The following is a 25566-nucleotide window of genomic DNA, read 5'->3' on the forward strand; positions in this document are numbered from 1 at the left end:
CGAGAGTGTTGGATCGAGACGTCTGTCACGAGAGAGTACATGGCGGTTCTCTCGCCTGCATTGGCCGAGGTTGGTACTGCCAACCTCGTCGGAGCATATTCTCTAGGCGCGTGCCTAGGGGAATGGCGCGGCAGCGCCAATATCCCTACAGTACAGACGTACGCTACACCATTGTGGCGAATTCCCACAGTGTTCTGTTCTGTATATGAACTCTGAGAATATGGGATATGATGGTACAAACACTTAACTCTTGAGATGCGCTTTGTGGAGAGACTTTATTAACTTTGAATGTGTATATAGGTGGGAGTATCACATTAGACTGGTTGTATTTTTGAATGAATCCGTTAATACCCTTTACCAACTTATAAATATAAAAATCTCTATGAGCTAGGAACTTATTGTCTTAGGAACTATTTTGTAGATGGCGCATGTGCTACTCGCACAGACGTGCGCCACACCATTCAAGATGGCGGCAGTGAAACTATTCCCCCCACCCCCACGCCGTTCACAGCATCATCCCTCTCACTCAAAAATCTACTTTACGCTCGGTCCGTTAGGTTCGTGGGTAACAATCTAGAAATGGGGATCCTTACCGACTTTAATGAGTTTCAACACAGACGAGTTATAAGGATAGACCTAAATCTTATGGGACTGCGTGTCTCATATTCTGAAATATCGACTGTTCAAAAAATCAGAGGTTTTGGTATGCCCTCTACGATTTAGAGTGGTGAGTTTAGGAATTATATTGAATTACATCGAAGGCGTAGTTGCCAAACCACATCGGAGAATATTCGTCGCATAGTTGCTAATTTACTGTTACTGCCGTGTAATGCACAGCGCGTATTTCGGCTATTTTTCAAGTTACAGTCGCAATTCTGGAAAAGTAAACGAAACGAGCTATTACATGATTAATTCAACGTGAATATTTCATCTCTGTTTAAATATAATGCTTTCTCTCTCTGTTTCTATACTCATTTTAAAACTAAATAAATGCCTTTTCAATTATTATAAATTAACTTTTATTTATTGATAGTAAACATAATAATAATTGTTGTTGAAAATTGAAATACCTATGTAGCGCTATTTTTATCTTGAAATTGATTTATATGAACTGTTGTTGGTTCCTTTGAACGTTCTGCTATCAAATACAATTTTCAAAAGGACGGAAAAATATTCAAAAGATTGTCAACAAAAATTTTAATGACAGCTGTTATGCGAGGTTCATGCGGCGTGCATTATTGGCAATTTATGCTTTTATGTTTTTAATCAGAACAATATTGTTAAGACGAATGAGTTGTAGAGCTTGTCCCGATCAAAATGAGTCAAAACACGACATCATTTGGACTGTCTTTAATGAAATTGTAATTTTTATCGTAACATTACGTATCAGTGAAACTTGTTCGATTACACTCGAATTTGACCTCATTTTCATCAGGAAAATCCCCTCCATTCGCTCGTCACAATTTCATGAGGATATATTGAAAAATCTAAAAGTTTAAACTTTCATACGTGCGCGATTCTCCATCCGCTTACAATGTATGTCGTCTGTCCTCGCTGGGTCTTTGAAGCTCGGCGCTCGGCAAAAGTTATTCGAAGATTTATTCGAAACCTTCGAATAAAAGATACAGATAAAAGATGAAAAAATTATTCGAAGTTCGAATAAATCCGCTTCGAATAAAAAAAATTATCTTTATTCGTCGGATAAATTCTCGTCGAATAAAATTATTTATCCGATACTCGTCGAATAAAGATACTTTTCTTATTCGAACCTTCGAATAACGAATAAAGATAGAGTATCTTTTATTCGAATCGTTATTTAAATAATTTGTTATCTAAATAATGCCCAACTCTGCTTTTGACCATCTTATCCGGATTAGTTTTAAAAATCAACAAAAAAAAAATTATGTAAAAAATATAGAACATATTTTAGTATACGCCATTAAACCCGATCTTTAAAAAAGATTTCTAGTCCAAATTTCGCATTGATATCTTTTTTAGTTTAAAAGTTGTAGCAAAATGTGTGCCTCGCCGAACCGGGAATCGATTGCGGCTCAGGCGCTCGAAACTTCGGTAACGTGAATTCGGCGGAACGCGTCGAACAGTCGAGCTGGCATCTCACACGGACAGAATAGAGGTACGCTTGTGTGTAGCGCGTGCGTAGTAGAAGCAACGTAAGGAGACGTACTGTTTGTTGCCTTCGTCGTTTATTTTCTCACTACAAACGTGAAAGAAAATAATGCAACTACGTTCTCAGTCAGTAGTGAAATAGATTGACATCTTGCAAAAAAGATCAACTACATAATTACTGATTTATTAATTCTTAACTCTTTCGAATTTTACAACTAATATTAATTGATATTTTGAATGATTCTTTAAAGCTAAAGTTTATGTTTTTTAAATGAAATATACATGAAAATATATAGTAAATTTCAATTTAATTTCTTTTTCAAGTTCAGTTACAAAATATATTCAAAATGGTTGCGTATTAATAGTGTTAAAAAATTGTAGAAATGCGAATAATAATTATACGTATGGAGAATTGTTATTTACGTTCAAGGTTTATGAAAATTGTATTTCTATAATTTGGAAACGTAGTATCTATATTTATTAATATTGTATTGATAAAGATAATTGTAGATATATAACATAATGACATCAAATAAAAAAATATAATTTGAACCTATAGTCAGAGAGGAATGAGAGTGCTCACGCCCGGGATTTCGGCGTTCCCGATATAGTGCTGACATCTGCTCAGCCTTAGCATGGCACAGAACCGGTCAGTCTTTCCTGGAACAGAACCGGTCAGTCTTTTAGCATGGCACAGAACCGGTCAGTCTTTCCTGGGACAGAACCGGTCAGTCTTTTAGCATAAAACTGAACACACATTATTTTTTTAACCAGGATTAGAACGTACAGCTTAATTGTTGTACATGAAATATGTAACTAACATGTAAATCTTGTGTACAAAATCTCTAATTAATATAAATTAAGAATAATATTAATTGTAATGATACGTATTTTATTTTTTTTTCCAAGTTTGTAGTTGCAAACTTTAGTTGTAAAAAATGGAAAATCCGGAAAAATTCGAACAAATACAGATCTCACATCGAAGTTTAAAAGCGACCAAACTGAATATTAATTTAATAATGAGCTATTGTCATCAACACTATCTTAAATTTTTTCATATATATAGCTACTGTTATTATTAATTAAAAAAAAATTTCTTTCATGAATAAATATTTTTTCCACCTCAGCACCATAAGATTTTTACTAGATGACTTTAAAAACACATTAGAACTATTTTTAAATAATTTTACTCGAAAACATTCTAGTTTACTCTTTATTTCACCGTTCTACTAATTTTTTATGGGCTGCATTGCAGCTCTGTTTAACACCCCTTTACAACCCAATACCATGGTACCATCCATATTCAAGGAAGAACAATTTTTTGCGACGATCATTGAAAAAATAAAAGTGTTTCCTTCATTTCAGTCCTTTAGTGCGTTGGTGACGTAGCGCCCAGCACACCTACCTGTGTTCTGTGTCACATCTGGAGTTTTATGGTACGCTAACAATCCCTATTGAGTCGCAAGCCAGACCATACAAACGAATGCATCCACAACTTCCAGAGACCTGCCTCCAAAACTAATTAAAGGAAGGCTAGACATGCAGTGTGTACTAAACTCCTCAGAAGAGGTGGATTCCAGTCGCTCGTGTCATAAACCGCATTCGATACTTCGTCGACAGGGTGATCTTACATATTTTTGTAACAGTTCCTGAACACATTATCATTCATCTGAAACTGCTTTGTACGACATTACACACGCCACATAATTTTTATTTTCTAATTTTATCAAAGTAGTATATATAACAGAATCATACAAGTGTCTACAATTACTTGAAATCCAAAATACAGAGCGTTTCTTCCTCTGCGACTGTAAAAAAAGGACTTTAAAAGAATGTTTAGATAACAGGTGGGCTGTCCTTCCAAAAGGCACCTGTGACCAGAGTTGGGCATTATTTAGATAAAAAATTATTTAAATAACGATTCGAATAAAAGATACTTTATCTTTATTCGTTATTCAAAGGTTCGAATAAAAAAAGTATCTTTATTCGACGAGTATCAGATAAATAATTTTATTCGACGAGAATTTATCCGACGAATAAAGATAATTTTTTTTATTCGAAGCGGATTTATTCGAACTTCGAATAATTTTTTCATCTTTTATCTATATCTTTTATTCGAAGGCTTCCAATAAATCTTCGAATAACTTTTGCCGAGCGCCGAGCATCAAAGACTCAGCGAAGACAGACGACATACAATGTAAGCGGATGGAGAATCGCGCACGAATGAAAGTTTAAACTTTTAGATTTTTCAACATATCCTCAAAAAATTGTGACGAGCGAATGGAGGGGATTTTCCTGATGAAAATGAGATCAAATTCGAGTGTAATCGAACAAGTTTCACTGATACGTAATGGTACGATAAAAATTACAATCTCATTAAAGACAGTCCAAATGATGTCGTGTTTGCACTCATTTTGATCGGAACAAGCTCTACAACTCATTCGTCTTAACAATATTGTTCTGATTAAAAACATAAAAGCATAAATTGCCAATAATGCTGGATTCTCCATCTGCTTACATTGTAGGTTGTTGGTCGGTCGTTGGTCTTTGAAGTTCGGAGCTCGTAGAGTCGCGAGATATCGGTGTGAAACAACTGCCAATCCAATTGCAAAACTTCTTTATTTCTCATTATTTTTTTATGGGACTTGCGCCAACTAATTCGTGGCATTCTTCTGATTAAAATGACACTAAACACGGTACAAATTGGACTGTATTTAGCATTTTTATCCGTAGATTTATTCGAAGGCTTCGAATAAATCTTCGGATAACTTTTGCCAGCTCGACGAATAAACGGCGACGACGGCCGACGAGGACCGACGAGCGCCGAACGTCGAAGACCCAGCGACGACAGACGACATACAATGTAAGCGGATGGAGAATCGCGCACGAATGAAAGTTTAAACTCTTAGATTTTTTAACATATCCTCATAAAATTGTGACGAGCGAATGGAGGGGATTTTCCTGATGAAAATGAGGTCAAATTCGAGTGTAATCGAACAAGTTTGACTGATATGTAATGTTACGATAAGAATTACAATCTCATTAAACACAGTCCAAATGATGTTGTGTTTGGACTCATTTCGATCGGAACAAGCTCTACAACTCGTTCGTCTTAACAATATTGTTCTGATTAAAAACATACAAGCATAAATTGCCAATAATGCACGATTCTCCATCCGCTTACATTGTGTGCCGTTTGGCAGTCGCTGGGTCTTCGACATTCGGCGCTCGTCGGTCCTCGTCGGCCGTCGTCGCCGTTTATTCGTCGAGCTGGCAAAAGTTATAGCAAAAATTATCGAAGCCTTCGAATAAATCTACGGATAAAAATGCTAAATACAGTCCAATTTGTACCGTGTTTAGTGTCATTTTAATCAGAAGAATGCCACGAATTAGTTGGCGCAAGTCCCATAAAAATATCATGAAAAACAATGAAGTTTTGCAATTGGATTGGTAGTTGTTTCACACCGATATCTCGCGACTCTGCGAGCTCGGAACTTCAAAGACCAGCGACCGACCAACAGCCTACAATGTAAGCAGATGGGGAATCGAGCATTACTGGCAATTTATGCTTGTATGTTTTTAATCAGAACAATATTGTTAAGACGAATGAGTTGTAGAGCTTGTTCCGATCGAAATGAGTCCAAACACGACATCATTTGGACTGTCTTTAATGAGATTGTATTTTTTATCGTAAAATTAGGTATCAGTGAAACTTGTTCGATTACACTCGAATTTGACCTCATTTTCATCAGGAAAATCCCCTCCATTCGCTCGTCACAATTTCATGAGGATATATTGAAAAATCTAAAAGTTTAAACTTTCATACGTGCGCGATTCTCCATTCGCTTACATTGTATGTCGTCCGTCGTTGCTGGGTCTTTGAAGCTCGGCGCTCGGCAAAAGTTATTCCAAGATTTATTCGAAGCCTTCGAATAAAAGATACAGATAAAAGATGAAAAAATTATTCGAAGTTCGAATAAATCCGCTTCGAATAGAAAAAATTATCTTTATTCGTCGGATAAATTCTCGACGAATAAAATTATTTATCCGATACTCGTCCAATAAAGATGCTTTTTTTTATTCGAACCTTCAAATAACAAATAAAGATAAAGTATCTTTTATTCAAATTTTCATTTAAATAATTTTTTATCCCAAATAATGCCCATCTCTGCGAGGGCCGTTAGCACCGTGAAAGATTTACTTAATATTTAATTGAATTTAATAATTACAAAGAGGGTATCATGAACAAAGTGCATGCACTTGGAACTGTTACAGAAATATGTAAGATCACCCTTTCGATGAAGTATCGAATGAGGTTTATAACACGAGCGACTGGAATCCGCCTCTTTTGAGGAGTATAGTACACACTGCATGTCTAGCCTTCCTTTAATTAGTTTTGGAGGCAGGTCTCTGGAAGTTGTGGATGCATTCGCTTGTACGGTCTGGCTTGCGAGTCAATAGCAATTGTTAGCGTACCATAAAACTCCAGATGTTACACAGAACATAGGTAGGTGTGCTGGGCGCTACGTCACCAACGCACTAAAGGACTGAAATGAAGGAAACACTTTTGTTTTTTCAATGGTCGTCGCAAAAAATTGTTCTTCCTTGAATATGGATGGTACCATGGTATTGAGTTGTAAAGGAGTGTTAAACAGAGCTGCAATGCAGCCCATAAAAAATTAGTAGAACGGTGAAATAAAGAGTAAACTAGAATGTTTTCGAGTAAAATTATTTAAAAATGGTTCTAATGTGTTTTTAAAGTCATCTAGTAAAAATCTTATGGTGCTGAGGTGGAAAAATATTTATTCATGAAAGAAAAATTTTTTAAATTAATAATAACAGTAGCTAAATATATGAAAAAATTTAAGATAGTGTTGATGACAATAGCTCATTATTAAATTAATATTCAGGTTGGTCGCTTTTAAACTTCGATATGAGATCTTTATTTGTTCGAATTTTTCCGGATTTTCCATTTTTTACAACTAAAGTTTGCAACTACAAACTTGGAAAAAAAATAAAATACGTATCATTACAATTAATATTAGAGATTTTGTACACAAGATTTACATGTTAGTTACATATTTCATATAAAACAATTAAGCTGTACGTTCTAATCCTGGTTAAAAAAATAATGTGCGTTCAGTTTTATGCTAAAAGACTGACCGGTTCTGTGCCATGCTAAAAGACTGACCGGTTCTGTTCCAGGAAAGACTGACCGGTTCTGTGCCATGCTAAAGCGGCGATGTCACGAAAGTGGGAACGCCGAAACCCCGGGCGTGAGCACTCTCATTCCTCTCTGCTATAGTCATAACATCAGATATGTACATAACTCGTCAATCATTTGTATTTGACCAGATTTGATCATTTTTGTGGATCTAGTTCCAACATTTATCGTTCGTCAGCGTAGAAGGCGTAAGAAAACCAGTTCTTTACATGTGAGACACGAAACCCCATATGGTGATTGGTCTACTCCTATACCTCGTCTGTGGTAATACCATTTCTGTAAAGGAAACTGTACGGCAGATACCGACCACCGAATCTTGAAAAGTCACGTGACTGACCCGGGCCCTTAAGTTTATGTTATAAAGCCACGTGGTTGGATCGCGGAAGAAAGTGAACACTTCGTTGCGGTTCTGTAAGAACCCGTAGGCATGTTCATTCAACGGTCTTGGATAGACCTGAGCAGAGAGGATAGGAGAGTGCTCACGCCCGGGTTTTCGGCGTTCCCGATATAGTGCTGACATCTGCTCAGCCTTAGCATGGCACAGAACCGTGTCGTCTTTCCTAGAACAGAACCGTGTCGTCTTTTAGCATGACACAGAACCGTGTCGTCTTTTCTGGAACAGAACCGTGTCGTCTTTCCTGGAACAGAACCGTGTCGTCTTTCCTGGAAGAGAATCGTGTCGTCTTTTAGCATAAAACCGAACGCACATTATTTTTTTAACCAGGATTAGAACGTACAGCTTAATTGTTTTATATGAAATATGTAACTAACATGTAAATCTTGTGTACAAAATCTCTAATTAATATAAATTAAGAATAATATTAATTGTAATGATACGTATTTTATTTTTTTCCAATTTTGTAGTTGCAAACTCTAGTTGTAAAAAATGTAAAACCCGGAAAAATTCGAACAAATACAGATCTCATATCGAAGTTTAAAAGCGACCAACCTGAATATTAATCTAATAATGAGCTATTGTCATCAACACTATCTTAAATTTTTTCATATATTTAGCTACTGTTATTATTAATTAAAAAAAATTTTCTTTCATGAATAAATATTTTTTCCACCTCAGCACCATAAGATTTTTCCGATAATTTTCGGCGGCCTGCTATATTTTATTCCGCGCTTCTTCATTATGGACTTCAAGCTTCATGCATCAGTCATTTGTGTACCGAGGTCATTCCACGCGAAATCGGGCACATTTTCGAGTACTACTGTGGGATTTTGTTCAAATTTGAATATGTTGTAGTCTTTGGCGACCTATGAACAAATGTCAAAGGATTTCTCGATATCTTAAAAATTGTTGATTTTAAATAGACGTGTTAAAAAAAGGATCACCCTTTCTTCATTACATTATAAAGTCAGAAAAGTAAAACCATAAAAGTATCTACTAAAAATGTTTCCCCTTCGTAATGACCCCTTTAGAAGGATGGAGAATTGAACATTGGCTTCACAATGAGCTGGAAAAGGACGCGGAGTGTCCCCGTTTCAGGTAGGTGAGTGGTGCGCTCCGCAATACCTGCAGACTTCGTTTACGACTAGACATGTGCGGGCCGCCCGGTATTCGGGTTCGGGTCGGGTCGCAGAAAGTCGGGCGGTCTCGATTCGGGCTACCCGAGAGTTTCGGGCTGCCTGCTCGACTTCCTCGGGCGGGTTCGGAATGAATCGGACAAGTTCGAGCGAGCGAGTTATCGCGATACCTGAGATTCAACTCTGCGTTCTTATGAAATACATAATGGCAATAATGATACTTCTTTCATAGCTTAATTAACGTAATTTTTAATATACTTGGTTTTTTCATAATTACCGTAGGTATAATTGGCAAACATATGCATAATCTTTATTTGTATGAAAAATTTAAGAGACAATATTTCTGGCATTCTGACGAATTTGTTCCTCCGAATGAACTTGCATATGTATCGATAATGTCGTTAAAATATCCTTACGAAATTACATACAACTAGAACGTATGAGAATATGGTAAATTATGACAATTTTTTACATTTTGTGCTGTTTTCTCTTAAATTTTTCACGTGTAACGTGCATTATTTCGAAATCATATATCATTGTTACCATTATGTATTTCATAAGAACGCAGAGTTGAATCTCAGGTATCGCGATAACTCGCTCGCCCGAACTTGTCCGATTCATTCCGAACCCGCCCGACGAAGTCGAGCAGGCTTCCCGAAACTCTCGGGTAGCCCGAAACGCTCGGGCCGCCCGATGTGTCATGAAGTATCGCGCGCCCGACTTTCTGCGACCCGACCCGACGATTCGGGCGCCCGACAATCGGGCGGCCCGCACATCCCTATTTACGACTAAATGACCCTTTTTTTACCTCGAGAACTATGGGTCATCCCTGTTGTAGTAATGTTTCGGCTTTTATTCAAATTTTAATATATGTAGTGTTTAGTGACCGAATCTCAAAGTATTTTTCGATCTCTTATAAATTGTTGATTTTACAGACATTTCAAAAAACGTGTCGCCCTTTTTCCATTAAATTCTAAGACTAGAACTCCCAAATCGACGATATGACCTTCCAATAACGAATAAAATTTTTTTTATCTTTTATTCGTTATTTGAAATTTTTATTTAAACATATATATTGCAGACAGTACCTTGCAGACTGCAAAGCCGACAACATAAAATTCTGGTTTTGAAGTATATTTTATGAAACCCTAATTGTCAAGTAAATAATCACCACGTTCTCGTGGTTTTCATTGAGAAATGACACCTTTCTTGTAGAACATATTCAAGTCACATACAAACTCACATCTATACATAATCAATCAGAATTCTCCATTCTTCTGAAGGGTTCATTTTGAAGGGGAAATTTCAGGGAATGTGACCACATTTTATGCAACATGTGAATCACTGGCTCATCATCGAAAAAAAAACGTAAAAAAAAATTTGTTTACACTTTCCTACACTATAAAGTTACTTGTCATGGTCGAAAACATTATTTTACAACAGCCGTATCCTTTCTAAATTAAACAAAAAGGAGTGTAGCTGAAGTGGAGAAACAGTTCCGGTGATAATAATTCGCAAGCGAAGCCAGTTCATCGACAATGTACGCAGAAATTGCAAACTTCGCCTGTAATTTCTAAAAATAGTCCTCAAGCTGCAAAAAAGAAATTATTGCTAAACCTCTTCTACTGTCACATGGACAACAACATATTTCATTCTAGTTAGTTACTGGAATATAACGGATATTTCGAAGCAACCTGGCGTTACCAGACGCGTAGCGACACGTACAAGGGTCAGAAACCTTTTCATATTATCGCTTCAATATTGCAAGGAGCAGTTTATAAATGGTCAATTATGATTCCCAAAGGTTCAATACATGTCTGTACAGAGCCCAAATTTCGAATTTCCACCTCATCGGGGAGTAATTAACAATATTCGGCAGCATGATGCCGGTCGCGAGGCGTACGAAACAAGCCTGACGTTACGAGCCGCGTAGCGGCAAGTGCAAGGGTCAGAAACCTTTTCAAACTATCGCTTCAATATAGCAATGAGCAGTTTATAAATGGTCAATTGTGATTCCCAAAGGTTCAATACATGTCTGTACAGAGCCCAAATTTCGAATTTCCACCTCATCGGGGAGTAATTAACAATATTCGGCAGCATACATATCGTACATACGTAAACCTGTACTATCGATCTGCATTATCGACCGTATTCTATCGCAACGTACAGTGTTTGCCGCGGAGAGACCGTGGCGCTAGTAACCTGAACCGCAAAATTGTGCCTTTTTTTCTAGTCATTTTACGTCTTAAATAAGTAAGTAATCAATTAAAAATGCATACCACCGTGTTTGTACATGTCTTCGCTATGTCTGTATAGAGCCCTTTTTTCGATACGAACACTAAATCTCGCGAAATTAAGAGAATCTCTCAGCGGCAGCCATCTTGTGACGTCATACTTGCTTCAGAATTCGAATTTTCTGCCGAATATTGTTAATTACTCTGCGATGAGGTAGAAATTCGAAATTTGGGCTCTATACAGACATAAATTGGACTTTTAGGAAACACAAGTGACCACTTTTAAACTGCTCATTGCAATATTGAAGCGATAGTTTGAAAAGGTTTTGACCCATGCATAAGCATATGGATTTCAAACCCTGCCGGCCCCCTTAATTTCCGAGATATTTTTAAAAAACTGTTAGGTCCTATCGCTCATACTTGATCGATTAGTTTTTTGCTAGAGGAGAATTTCTCCTATAAATTTTGCCTGTCACCGATTGGACATCGTACAACTAAATACAAAACTATATTATTTGTGAGAAAAATATAACACATCTTAATTCATTTAAAGGTACTCGTCGAAAAATCATTTCAAGACAATAAGAAGTACAACATGTACGATAGTTGGCGATCGGAATGGAATGGCTACTATTATAACGGGTCTCACGCCAGCAGCAAATATGAGGGCTACGACAGCACGACAAACTTATCGAGTCGGCATCATCCTGATTATGACACGAATTTCTAGTTGACGGTAATAAAATAAATTTTCAATCAACTCTATTTTTATTTAATTCACTCAGTGCCTCAATTATGCCATCGAATTTCACCATGCTAAGGTACATACATAAATTTGTCAAACAACGAAATGATATATTATCTGATATTATGAAACAAATACCTGTTTTATATTAGTTTAGGTACATATTTTTCTATGGCATCTTGTAAAGTCGTTATTGAGTATTGAACAAACCTTATCTTGTATTTCATTATTTTTTATTATTATAAACATTCTTTTTATTAATTTTATTACAAAAATTTTATTATTTACTCTAGTCAAAAAATAAACGATCAATGCCGTAGAAGTGTTTTAGATTTTAAAATTACTTGATGTTTCTGTAATATAAACGTGTTTAATCTTATTGGTATTATTTCCATTATAATTTTTCTAAAAGGCAGGTGTCCTATTTGGTCTTCTATTCTGCTGTTTCCTTCACGTTTCGAATTACATGAAAATAGATAGTTTAACAACGCGAAAATACATTTTCATATTACATACATGATTTTAATTATGTAGAAAACCACATCCTCTAGATTAAAATAACTTGCTCGGCAAGGATAATAGTTCCATAACCAATGAAACTTTTGTTTCTTCGTTGGGAGTTACGTGACGTTTCAGAATGCTCAAAAGTTTTTGATACAAGAAGGAATGTCTACAAATAAATTTGCATACATTTAGAAATCTCGAGAAAACCATTAATGTATAACAAATAAAGTGCTAATAAATTATTACCTGTTAGCTGGTTTACATATGGATAAATGGTCTTGAGCAATTTCATAAAATTCACCTATGCCAGGGTCTAAAAGCAAACACAAAGGTTTTTATTTATTATTGTGGCAATTAGATTATAAATAGACTGCAGATTTCTTTGTATATTTATTATATGCAAATTTGTAAAGTGAATCAAAACATTAACATTGACATATACTATTGACATTTCTACGTATTTTCATCATAAGGAAACTTTTAATCAATTAAATAAACTTCTCTTATAATAATCTATTAAAATAGAAATTTGCATAAAGACACGCAACTTAGCTATAAATTATTTTCTTTGAATTTGTACCTGCGGAATTAGGAGTAACGAATTGAAATGGAACTTTTAGTGCAGTCACAAGTGTAGATTTAGTTTCACTAAAACTGACGATTTCTATAGGAAATTCCTTCAACATGTTCAGGAATTCTTCATGCAATTGCAACAAATGCGGTGATTCTAAGAGGAACAGTATTTTTATAAAGTATATTATATTGAAATTGAGAGTAATACAGTGTACAAATTTTTTACAAACCTTCACGAAGTTCTTGCACTTCTACCGATGGCCACAAGAGCATCTGCGTTGCTTGCTTTAAAACTGCCATACGAGAACCTCGATGGGGTGTACTATAAAATATTATACCGCGAGTATTTTTACATATATTATTTTTATCGCCATTTTTCCATTCTGTATGAAGAAAGTAATGATACAAAATAAATGGATTACCACGTAAGCAAAGAAATTTACTGAACAATAACAATTAATATTTGAAGACTGTAAAATTAACCAACCATCAACGAGCATCTTTTTTACTAGTAAACCACCCATTGAGTGACAGACCCATACAGTTGGTCGTATTCCAATACCTGCGGTTACAAGTTTCCCAACATATTCTCCGCTTCTCTCACTCAAAGTGGACCTGTATGATAAAATCAGACATTTCTAATAATTTTATAAACAATATATCTACAACGTAATATTCTCGTTATATTATGATACTATGAACCAACGTAGTACTCTCTATATGCAGAGTGTAAAAAAAAAAGTATCCAAGACTTCAAGGGCTTATAGTACTGATCAAGTAGAGCAAAAAATATTTGGTCCAGAATCAATTTTTCCGTAAAATCGATTTTTATCATTTATGAACATTGGATGTTGTAAGTGAAAAGTTTAACATTGTCAACACAAAATTTGTTCTAATTTCAACAGATAGAATAGACGCAAACGAATTACAAATTAGCAGGTTCTGAATAAAACTTTTTGTTTACGAAGACATTTTTACTTACGATACCCAATGTTCGTAAATGATAAAACTCGATTTTACGCAGAAAGAATGGATTCTAGGACAGAGGCGGCAAGAAATTCACGTTTCGGCCGATTTTCGAGAGCTCTGCCCTCTGGCTCCCGCCGAACGTCTTGCCCCCGTGACGGCCCTAGAGCTTGACCGACCTAAGGCACGTACCGTATGAACAGCACGTGGCGCAATGTCCATTTTAGAGAAACCAATAGTGTCATTTCGCAATTATCATGCAACATAGTGAAATAGGCCTACAAAGGATACCACTGATAAAAAAATGCATCGACAATAATGCCTCATCGGTCTTATCGGAAACCTATTGATACAAGTGTCGCCTTAATGCTCCACATGCTGTTCATATGGTACGCGCCTGAGGTCGGTCGAGCACTAGAACCGACACGGGGGGCGGCGGCGACGGCAAGACGTGCGGTGGGAGCCAAAATCGGTCGAAACGTGCATTTCTTGCCGACCTCTGTTTTAAGACATTTTTTGCTCCCCTCGGTGGGCACTATAAATCCTCGAAGTCTTAGATACTTCTTTCTAAACACCCTGTATGTACTGCATTAAGAACATAGAAAAAATGCTTTAATCACACATTGAAGCAAACTGCCATCAATTGTTAGCATCCGTAGTTGTAGGAATTAAATTAAGTATAAAACTAAAAGTCTTTCTAGGTTCAAATACGAATGCGTAATTCAACATGTTATGTAAATCATCAAGAAATTTTAATGATAAAACCAAAAGTAATGGAGACAGTTACTGTTGCTATTTAAAGTCATACCCTATATCTATTATATACAGGGTGTCCCATTTGAAGTAACTTTTTCGCTTGCGAAAATGTTCTCCGTAGCCTCGTTAAGTAGTTCTTAACGAAAAACATGGACTAATCAGAGTACGGCAATAGTAGACCGATTCCCGCTGGCTGACAGACCCCGCTTGATTGGCCGAGTCGAAATCCGTCCGCTGTAGCCGCGTTCTGATTGGTCCGTGTTTTTCGTTAATAACTCCTTAACAATGCCGAGGAGAACATTTCCGCAAAGGAAAAATGTTACTTCAAACGACCTCAGGAATCACCCTTTTCAAGGAAGTACAACAGTTTTGGGACACCCTGTATGTATAGTATTACATAGTATAATATAGTATCACTATTATTTAAGCTTACTTCATGCCTTCTATCGGGCACAAAGGAGTCCACATTGACAAATTTGAATCATAATTCACTCCAATGACTCTGATGTATGGGACATCTTCGGGTAGCCAATCTTTAGGCCAACATTGCGTTCTATGCCTCCTATCGCGTTCACATTTTTTCATACACGCATTATCCCTAAAATATAAAATCTTTAAATATACATTATTTACTTATAATAAAATAACTTATTATTAGAAAATCTCTACCCGCTACAGGAGTATGGTCCACGCGCATTCTGATTAGTATTTTGAGGAAAATCATCTAAAATTATTTCAAAATCTTGTCCTAGTTTTTCCCATTCATGCCTTCTTAAATCGTATGCTAAGTCTCTTAAAAATTCTTGTGATTGTTCGCCTATGATGATTGATAGATGATTGATTGAGTTATCGGTTCCTTTATCCACCACATAAGGATCTATAATAGGTATACAAATTATTTTTTATCCTAATTACAATGTTAGTAAGCGTTATTGATATATAGCGAAATATTAATATATGTTCATGAAGAACAAATTTTTATTATTCATGGTAATACTAACAAACCTACAACCCCATGAACATATATATCTTCATCTCTTTGTCTCCACGTTATAAATACACCGCCGAGAAGTCCATGGAGAAAAACAACATCTAATTTTGTATTTGTTTTTGTTTTATGTAAAGGGTGAAGGAGATAAATGCGCCTTGGATATTTAACATTTTCTGTTTCATCTACATCTAAATTTGCCAATGCACGACTTGCAGGTGCGGACAATCGTACGTCAGGATTACAAGACCATTCTACCAACGTACTAATCCACCCTAAAGACAGAAGTGTATTAGAATAGTGACCAATATCTTCAAACCAAGGCAATTAGAATTTACCGGCTTGGAAAACCTGTTCTAAATATTCTGAATGAAGAGAAATGTTAGAAATGATCTTCGCAAGCAATATGCACATGTTAATGTTGTCGTTAAAAATTTTTTTCAACATCATCAATATCGGAAGTCCTCCTGCTTCCACAATATCTAAAAAAAAAGCAATTTATGTATTAATAGAAAATGTCTATAGCTGAGTTTGTTTTGGATCATTGTACCTTTACTATATTGTTCGAGGCATGAGTGGTGGCACAATGCTTGAACACAGTTCTGTAATAGACCCTGATCCCATATTATAGCTGGAGAAGCAGCTAATCCTATGCTTGTTAAATCGTGTTCGAATATCAAACCATCCTGTTCGTTTCATACTTTGCAGATAATTAAAATGTACAGAAAATAATTTACATTACTAACATCAAACCTTTGTATAATAGCGATACTTACACGTTGCGAGTCTCTGAATTTTTTATTTAAAAAGTAAATAAGGCATGGATGAGTATTTTTTGATAGTGTATTCAAATGAAGAAGCAAATAATGTACTTTTTCTACTACATCCTAAAAAGATTATCTGTTTGTTAAATATTTCTTTATAGATAAAATTTCATCACATATTGAAAATTGTACATACATATAATTTATGTTCTATATAATAGTATGGTGGCTTTAAAAAAAATCTTGAGTCAACGTTTGGCATTCTTGCCAAACATACTGCTGTTCTGGCATCCAACATTTGTGCAATATGACGATAATGCCAATCTGTAATTTTTATTTTTAATTTCAAACCATATTCTACACAATTATTTGATAAATAGAAAAATACCTTTTAAATATTGTAATGAATTTAACATATTTATCGCTTTCAATCGTTCAATTTGGTCTCCATGTTGAGCTATGTGTAATAATTTATATGCTACATTACGAGTTAATGATTTCCACCATTTCATTACTATATGACTGAAAGAAGGCGATTGCACTGGTATAGATGACTGTAAATTTTCAGTTTGTCGAAACATAAACACATCTAAAATTATAAGATCAATACATTTTTATATACGGTTACAACACTATTGAAAATTAAATAAATTGGTAAAACATCGAAACGTTAAATAAATACCTTTATACCGGGGATCGTCAATGTAAATGTATTGTGCGTGCGTTTGCTCTAAATTTAAGACATTAACAGGTACAGTAGACCGTAAAATTTGTGACACTTGTCGTAATTGGTACATAAACCAACAGCTTCTATAAAAAATAAAATACAATTCTTAGCAACTGAATCGAAGACTTGAGGAAAGGTATATATGTGTGCAAAAACTAACCCCATCACAACGATACAAATTCCAGTCGATTTCAAGTAGTAAACATATTTTTTGCAAGTTTGTAACCCCATCGTAAATATTGGAAAACAATTTCACTTTATCATAGAACCAAAATGCAATTATACAACAGTTTTCTCAAAGATATTATAATTATAACTTTGTCAAATGGCAAACATAATTGTTGAATGTGTCAACAATATTTATAATAATACACTTCAATAACTATCATACTACTTTCTAATCTTCTTTTAAAAGACAATTGTGTCACAAAAGTAATAAATCGCCAAACTATGATTTTTTTATTTGTATCACTACACCGGATTCTTACAGAGGAGAAACTCTGGTCTTTATTATAAACCAATTTTGAACACACATGCGTCTGTAAATAGCTCCAAACCACTCCAAACTGAATATATACAGAGAGAATAGGAGAGTACTCACGCCCGGGGTTTCGGTGACCCCACTTTTGTGACGTCACCTTTTTAGCATGGAACAGAACCATGTCTACTTTTTAACATGGAACAGAACCACCGACGAGGTACTGTTAACGCAGACGAGGTATAGGAGTAGACCAATCACACCGACGAGACATATATAAAGACTGCCAGCCCCCGTGTCACCGACGAGATATATATAAAGACTGCCAGCCTTACGGGAGAATGTGTCGCTCGAAAAATACGGTGTTGTTTACCGCCCTCTAGGATAGATTTTGCCTGGAGTAAGAAACAGAAGGCCAACGACGGTATCTCGTCGGTGCAGAAGCCCACGAAGGAAATTCTCGTCGGTGAGAAGGTGAATCATCACGGAACCATATCGATTATCAAATGTTACATTCTCCGACGAACGTATTCTAATTAAACAGATATTTTTTTCTTTAGTGTTGCTTTTTAAGATTTAAAATATTAAAAGTAAAACTAATATCAAGGACGAAAAATTAGTAAAAATATTTTACGTAAGAAATTATTAAAGCATAATTTTAGGAAAATCAATTTCTACTTCAAATTTCATATGAGATACCTTAATTTGTAATTTAAAAATATTTCATGAACAAGCATTATTTCCTTACACTTTTTTTATAGATAATTGTTCCAAGAATCGATCTGTGGGAACAGAAATATGTTGAAAACCAGAGTAGCGTTTATTTAACGTACTATTCCGAATAGTATAGAGTTTGAGAGAGAATCACGTGGATGAATTAATATAATATAAAATAATATAATTGTAGAAGCAAAGATGGGCAAATTTTTATTGAAATAGACATTTCAAACAGCGAATAAAAGATAAAAAATTATTTGTTACGCGTCAAATAAAAATAATTATGTTATCTCTATTCCACACGTAATGAATTTATTCGACGGATAAAGATTTTTTTATAAAGACCGACCAACAGCCTACAATGTAAGCAGATGGAGAATCCAACATTATTGGCAATTTATGCTTTTATGTTTTTAATCAGAACAATATTGTTAATACGAATGAGTTGTAGAGCTCATCCCGATCAAAATGAGTCTAAACACGACATCATTTGGACTGTCTTTAATGAGATTGTAATTTTTATCGTAACATTACGTATCAGTGAAACTTGGTCGATTACACCCGAATTTGATCTCATTTTCATCAGGAAAATCCCCTCCATTCGCTCGTCACAATTTTATGAGGATATATTGAACAATCTAAAAGTTTAAACTTTCATTCGTGCGTGATTCTCCATCCGTTTACATTGCAGAGAGGATAGGAGAGTGCTCACGCCCGGGTTTTCGGCGTTCCCGATATAGTGCTGACATCTGCTCAGCCTTAGCATGGCACAGAACCGTGTCGTCTTTCCTAGAACAGAACCGTGTCGTCTTTTAGCATGACACAGAACCGTGTCGTCTTTCCTGGAACAGAACCGTGTCGTCTTTCAGGATTAGAACGTACAGCTTAATTGTTTTATATGAAATATGTAACTAACATGTAAATCTTGTGTACAAAATCTCTAATTAATATAAATTAAGAATAATATTAATTGTAATGATACGTATTTTATTTTTTTCCAATTTTGTAGTTGCAAACTCTAGTTGTAAAAAATGGAAAACCCGGAAAAATTCGAACAAATACAGATCTCATATCTAAGTTCAAAAGCGACCAACCTGAATATTAATCTAAAAATGAGCTATTGTCATCAACACTATCTTAAATTTGTTCATATATTTAGCTACTGTTATTATTAATTAAAAAAAATTTTCTTTCATGAATAAATATTTTTTCCACCTCAGCACCATAAGATTTTTACTAGATGACTTTAAAAACACATTAGAACTATTTTTAAATAATTTCACTCGAAAACATTCTAGTTTGCTCTTTATTTCACCGTTCTACTAATTTTTTATGGGCTGCATTGCACTCTTTTACAACTCAATACCATGGTACCATCCATATTCAAGGAAGAACAATTTTTTGCGACGATCATTGAAAAAACAAAATAGTTTCCACAATGCAGTACTTTAGTGCGTTGGTGACGTAGCGCCCAGCACACCTACCTGTGTTCTGTGTCACATCTGGAGTTTTATGGTACGCTAACTCGCAAGCCAGACCATACAAGCGAATGCATCCACAACTTCCAGAGACCTGCCTCCAAAACTAATTAAAGGAAGGCTAGACATGCAGTGTGTACTAAACTCCTCAAAAGAGGCGGATTCCAATCGCTCGTGTTATAAACCTCATTCGATACTTCATCGAAAGGGTGATCTTACATATTTCTGTAACAGTTCCAAGTGCATGCACTTTGTGCATGATACACTCTTTGTAATTATTAAATTCAATTAAATATTAAGTAAATCTTTCACGGTGCTAACGGCCCTCGCAGAGATGGGCATTATTTGGGATAAAAAATTATTTAAATAAAAATTCGAATAAAAGATACTTTATCTTTATTTGTTATTTGAAGGTTCGAATAAAAAAAAGCATCTTTATTGGACGAGTGTCGAATAAATAATTTTATTAGATGAGAATTTAGCCGACGAATAAAAATACTTTTTTATATTCGAAGGTTCAAATTAAATTTTCATTTTTTATCTGTTCTGTTATTCGGAGGCTACGACTAATTCTTCCGAATTTCGAATAATTTTCGTCAGCTTGAATAAGCGGCTTCGAGCCCCGTCGGCCCAGGCCCAGAAGCTCGTGCCACCTCGGTCGCCCAGCGGTGCAATAAACGGCAGCCGCGCGATCCGAGGCGAGAGCAGGTATATCGGTGTGAAACTACTACTAATCAAATTACAAAACTTCTTTATTTGTCATTATTTTTTTATAGCACTTCCATCAACCTATTTGTGGAGTTTTTCTGATTAAAATGACACTAAACACGATATAATTTGATCTGTATTGCTATTCAAACGCTTCGAATAATTTTCTTCGAATAATCTTTGCCAGCTATAAGCTGTTAAAATTTTTGTACAATTTGATTGTGTGGAGTTATACGTGTAGACAAAAGTATTTACTTTGATTGTAATTTCACTTACTTTAAAAATTAGCTTATCTTATTTAAATTGAAATGTAGGGAATTTAATATTATATTTTTCTAGAATTGTCTAGACATCATGATTGCCCATGCTCAGACATCATGTCTGGATCTGTTTTACGATCGAGTGAGACACTGTCATTTTTTAGTTATTTATTGGCATGCTTGGCCCTAAGAATTCGTTACGGGCTTGGGGTACGGGTCTAGAAGCGGGAAGACAGACCAGGCGTACTCCACTCAATGACAATTCACACATCGCAGGCAGACACTCAGGAGAAAGGCGATACAAGTTTCGGGGAAAGATCCTTGAACAAGGGATCTTTGTGCAGTATCCTGCGAGGCTTACGTGAGAAAATGAATTCACGGAGTCAGTAGGCGTTGCACAATTTACGTAAGGTTAATGATAGTTCAGTAAGTTAAATAACACGATATTAAGCAAGCCATATAGAAGTTAATATTAACATCACTCTCCAAAAAATTATTATAATTTACCATATTTATATACCTTCTATGTGTATGTAACTCCGTAAGGAGTTAATGATATTATCGATTTATATGTAAGTTCATTCGAAACAAATTCGTCAAAATGCCGGAAATATTGTCTTTTAAGTTTTTCACGTGAAACGTGCATTATTTAAAATATTAATACAAATAAAGGTTACGCACATACTTGCCGAATATACCTAATGTAGTTATTAAAAAAATCAAATATATTAAAAATCACGTTATAAGTTACAAATGAAATACTATATTATTACCATTATCTATTTCAAAAAGAACGCAGAGTTGAATCTTGGGTATTGCGATAACTCGCTCGCCCGAACTTGCCCGATTCTTTTCGAACGCGCTCGATGAAGTCGGGTCATGGGTCGTCCGAAAGGCTCGGACCGCTCGACGTGTCCCGATTCGAGTGCCCGATTCACGAGCCGGCCCGCACATCCCTACTGTGTCACATCTGGAGTTTTATGGCATGCTAACAATCGACATTGAGTTGCAAATCAGACCGTACAAGCAAACGCATTCGCAACTTCCAGAGGCCTGATTTCAAGGCTAAAAGGAGAGGCCACGACCTTCGGGTCACCGATTCTGTTGAAATTTTGCACACTTATAGATCACGTTCTCTTTTTTCACGAATATATACCATTATAGGGGCAGATACTCAATAGTTTTGGAGATATTGACGATTAAAGTTTCATTATTTCTTATATAATGCCGTCTTTTTCCTAGATTACAAGAATCGGTGTGGCACGACGGTAACGTACCAAGTTTTCAGCCGAACGACCAGGATTCAAGTCTTGCCGACTAATGCATTTTTTTTTATTATGTTTTATCATTGTCTATTTATATTATTAATTTCAATCGATTAAATTTCACGCATAAAATTGCATTTTGAATTATAAATAACATGTATTTATTTACTAACAACAGAATTATTTACTATTATTATATATTATTATTTATATATCAAATATATACATATATTAAATTTTAAGAAGTTTTTATAAATATCCTGTGTTCATTTTCTTTTTCTTTTTCTTTTTTTTTTTATCGTGAGGAAATGTTTTATACATACCCCGACTCCCTGGGGGAAGCCGGGGTTATGTGGGATTCTCCCCGGGGGGCGAGCCCCCGGGGACTACCCACTAAAACCTCACGCCCACCTAAGCTAAATGGGAGGTGCCTGGATCACGCGAGTACTCAACAGGACACCTCCCAGCTATCATCATACCCCGGGGGAGGGGTTAACCTCCCCCACTTCCTACGCTATAAGACCCCGGGCGGAGGGACCCGCCCGGTGTCCCCATCCCTGGAGCCTTCGGATTGGGCTTCCCGAGCCCCAGCTCGGTCCACCCACAGCTCCCGGAGTCTTCGTGCCCCGCTCGGAGCCGGTATCCCGAAGGAACCAGCCCCGGCCGAGGCAAGAAGACGCCGCCACCGGAAGGAAGGGCCGTCGGAGGCGTGATCCGGCACGCCCCGACCCTTCCTTTCGCCACAACCCCCCACGTATCCCCCTCCCCAATCGGGGAGGGACGGACCGACACCCCCCTACACCGGGAAACTAACCCGGGGGGTGTCGGCCTATCACGGGGGGAGCTACGCTCCCCCCCGGGGGCCCGGGTCAGCTCACACCCCGAGCCCCCAAGTTCACCACCCCCAGTTGTGGGGGCATAACAGGGCGCGGGGGAACTCCCCGCGCCAGACCCACTCCGCCCCCCACCACCGGGGGCACACGTTGGCGCGGGGGCCTCCCTACCCTCTCCGCCCCCTCCTGGGGTGCACACGTCGGCGCGGGGGTCGTACCCGCGCCCACACCCTTCTCGCGGAGCCCGGGTCCCGTTCCCGGGCCCGCTCGGCGGCCTCCTTCTGGGTCATTACTACCTCACAGAAGGAGGCCACCGCATTCCACGACCCCACGCTGCCGACCATGTGGTCGACCACGGTCGACAGCGCGAGGTCCCACCCGCCCACTGCGGCTCTCAGGACACGGCGCGGCCCGGCCCAAGCAGGGCACTCCTCCAGAGTGTGCCGCGCCGTGTCGACGTCTTCGCCGCAGTGGTGGCACTGCGCAGTCGGCTCCCGCCCCATTCTATGCAGGTACTCTCCGAAGCAACCGTGGCCGGAGAGCACCTGCGTGAGGCGGAAGGTCAACCTTCCCCGCCTCCTGCACCATATATAAAATATGGGCAGGAGGGCCCGGACAATCGGACGTGTGGAGGGCGTTAGCAGCGCCCTCCAATCCGATAAACTTTCCGTCCGGGCCTGGCGATTCTGGCCCTCGAGCTCCAACTCCTCCCCGCGCGTGAGTTCCACCCCCGGCGGGCGGCGGAAGGAGCGGGCGATGTGGTATAGCTTCGCCCGCTCCGCCGCCACCACAGTGAAGGGTGGAATCACGGCGAGGAGTCCCGCCGCCTCGGTGGAGATGGTGCGGTACCCCCGTATGACCCGCAAGGCCAGCCGCCGCCGCACTCTTTCAAAGAGCTTGCGGCTGGGCGTGCTGGCCTCGAGCGAGCGGTGCCATACGGGGGCCCCATACAGGGCTATAGACCGCACCACCTCCATAGGGCATTGCCCTCGTACGCCAACTAACGCTCGACACTGCCAAATCCTTTGTCATTTTCAAAAACCCCACTCCTTATTCCTTCCGCTGTCGGTGGCCCCGCACAGTATAAATAACCCGCGACAAGCCCAACGCGGGGTCCTTTGGCAATTTTCTGATCGACTGATCACCATAGTTCACGCGTCTTGTCCTACGATCGACTGATCGCTATATTATAATGTTTGTGTTCGCGGACTTCGCGCATCTTCTGTATACTCGTGACGACGTCTCGCTTCATTGTTATTTCCTTTGTACTCAATCACTATTTTGTTAATATACTTAATCTTCTGTTACACACATACTTTACTCTACCAGCATCTTTCCTACATCCATTCTCCAGTCACCTACCTACATCACTTTCCTATCGATCCTGAGTCACTCCGTGCCTCAGTCTCCTGTCTATATTTTCAACACTATGTAATAAATGATTTTTTGCTTTTCGATCAATGATATTATTTCTTAACTTATTCAATGATATTACTTCTTAGAAGATCAATGATATTACTTTCTAACTTACACCGGATTATATCCTGTTTTGTATTAAACAATTTTTGGATATTATTCCGTAAGGCACCGATGGCCGATCGAGATGAAACTTGGTGGTGGGTATGTAAAACTCAACATTCTGAACAACTTTTTCCTATACATGTAACCGCGGCTCGGCCATAGTTTCGGAGATATTCCTATACGTGCACGTCCGAGGCGTGCGTATCGCATTTCTATCGGAAAAAAACATAAACAGATCATTGAGTCGACTCCGTCCCCTCAACATCCTAACTCCAACAAATTTGAATTATACCCATTATACCTCCGGCTGTACTTCCGAAAAGCACCGAGGAAAGCACAATACGCACGCCTCGGACGTGCGCGTATAGGCAAAATTCAATGTAGTAGTAGCTGTAGTTTTCCGCGAATATCTCCGAAACCTATGGCTGAGCCGCGGTTACATGTATAGGAAAAAGTTATTCAGAATGTTAAGTTTTACATACCCACCAAGTTTCATCTCGATCGGCCACAGGTGCCTTTTGGAAAGACAGCCCACCTTTTATCTAAACATTCTTTTAAAGTACTTTTTTTACAGTCGCAGAGGAAGAAACGCTCTATATTTTAGATTTCAAGTAATTGTAGACACTTATATGATTCTGTTATATGTACTACTTTGACAAAATTAGAAAATAAAAATTATGTGGCGTGTGTAATGTCGTACAAAGCAGTTTCAGATGAATGATAATGTGTTCAGGAACTGTTACAGAAATATGTAAGATCACCCTGTCGATGAAGTATCGAATGCGGTTTATGACACGAGCGACTGGAATCCGCCTCTTTTGAGGAGTTTAGTACACACTGCATGTCTAGCCTTCCTTTAATTAGTTTTGGAGGCAGGTCTCTGGAAGTTGTGGATGCATTCGCTTGTATGGTCTGGATTGCGACTCAATAGCGATTGTTAGCGTACCATAAAACTCCAGATGGGACACAGAACACAGGTAGGTGTTCTGGGCGCTAAGTCACAAACGCACTAAAGTACTGCATTGTGGAAACTATTTTGTTTTTTCAATGATCGTCGCAAAAAATTGTTCTTCCTTGAATATGGATGGTACCATGGTATTGGGTTGTAAAGGGGTGTTAAACAGAGCTGCAATGCAGCCCATAAAAAATTAGTAGAACGGTGAAA

The 25566-nt window shown here is 37.6% G+C and overlaps 2 protein-coding genes across 6 annotated transcripts in view; one reads left to right on the forward strand and one right to left on the reverse strand.

The window, feature by feature from the left end:
• Nucleotides 1–25566, forward strand: part of LOC143362635 (uncharacterized) — a 114467-nt gene that overhangs the window by 87742 nt on the left and 1159 nt on the right. The window contains exon 10 of one of the 2 annotated variants that reach the window (XM_076802981.1): nucleotides 11672–11854. In XM_076802981.1, the coding sequence (XP_076659096.1) occupies nucleotides 11672–11848 (177 nt within the window). In that variant the 3' untranslated portion in view covers nucleotides 11849–11854. Of the gene's footprint in view, nucleotides 1–11671; nucleotides 11879–25566 lie in introns of those variants that run through there. The other variant, XM_076802980.1, reaches the window with a different exon arrangement.
• LOC143362636 (protein SERAC1) lies at nucleotides 12081–17762 on the reverse strand. Of its 4 annotated transcripts, none has more exons than XM_076802985.1 (15): nucleotides 17675–17762; nucleotides 17097–17224; nucleotides 16803–17003; nucleotides 16611–16738; nucleotides 16427–16537; nucleotides 16201–16336; nucleotides 15989–16132; nucleotides 15668–15925; nucleotides 15332–15539; nucleotides 15096–15260; nucleotides 13428–13555; nucleotides 13171–13323; nucleotides 12948–13094; nucleotides 12614–12680; nucleotides 12081–12533 (listed from the first exon to the last, which is right to left on the reverse strand). In XM_076802985.1, exons 2-15 carry the CDS (start codon nucleotides 17209–17211, stop codon nucleotides 12416–12418), a joined length of 2079 nt encoding a protein of 692 aa, XP_076659100.1. In that variant the 5' UTR covers nucleotides 17212–17224; nucleotides 17675–17762; the 3' UTR covers nucleotides 12081–12415. The 4 variants fall into 4 exon arrangements, with proteins under 4 accessions (XP_076659100.1, XP_076659099.1, XP_076659101.1 ...); XM_076802984.1 differs by lacking the exon at nucleotides 17675–17762 and adding an exon at nucleotides 17302–17642; XM_076802986.1 differs by lacking the exons at nucleotides 12948–13094; nucleotides 17675–17762 and adding an exon at nucleotides 17302–17643.

Source organism: Halictus rubicundus, chromosome 17 (assembly GCF_050948215.1).
Source record: "Halictus rubicundus isolate RS-2024b chromosome 17, iyHalRubi1_principal, whole genome shotgun sequence".
Classification (NCBI taxonomy): Eukaryota; Metazoa; Arthropoda; class Insecta; order Hymenoptera; family Halictidae; genus Halictus; species Halictus rubicundus.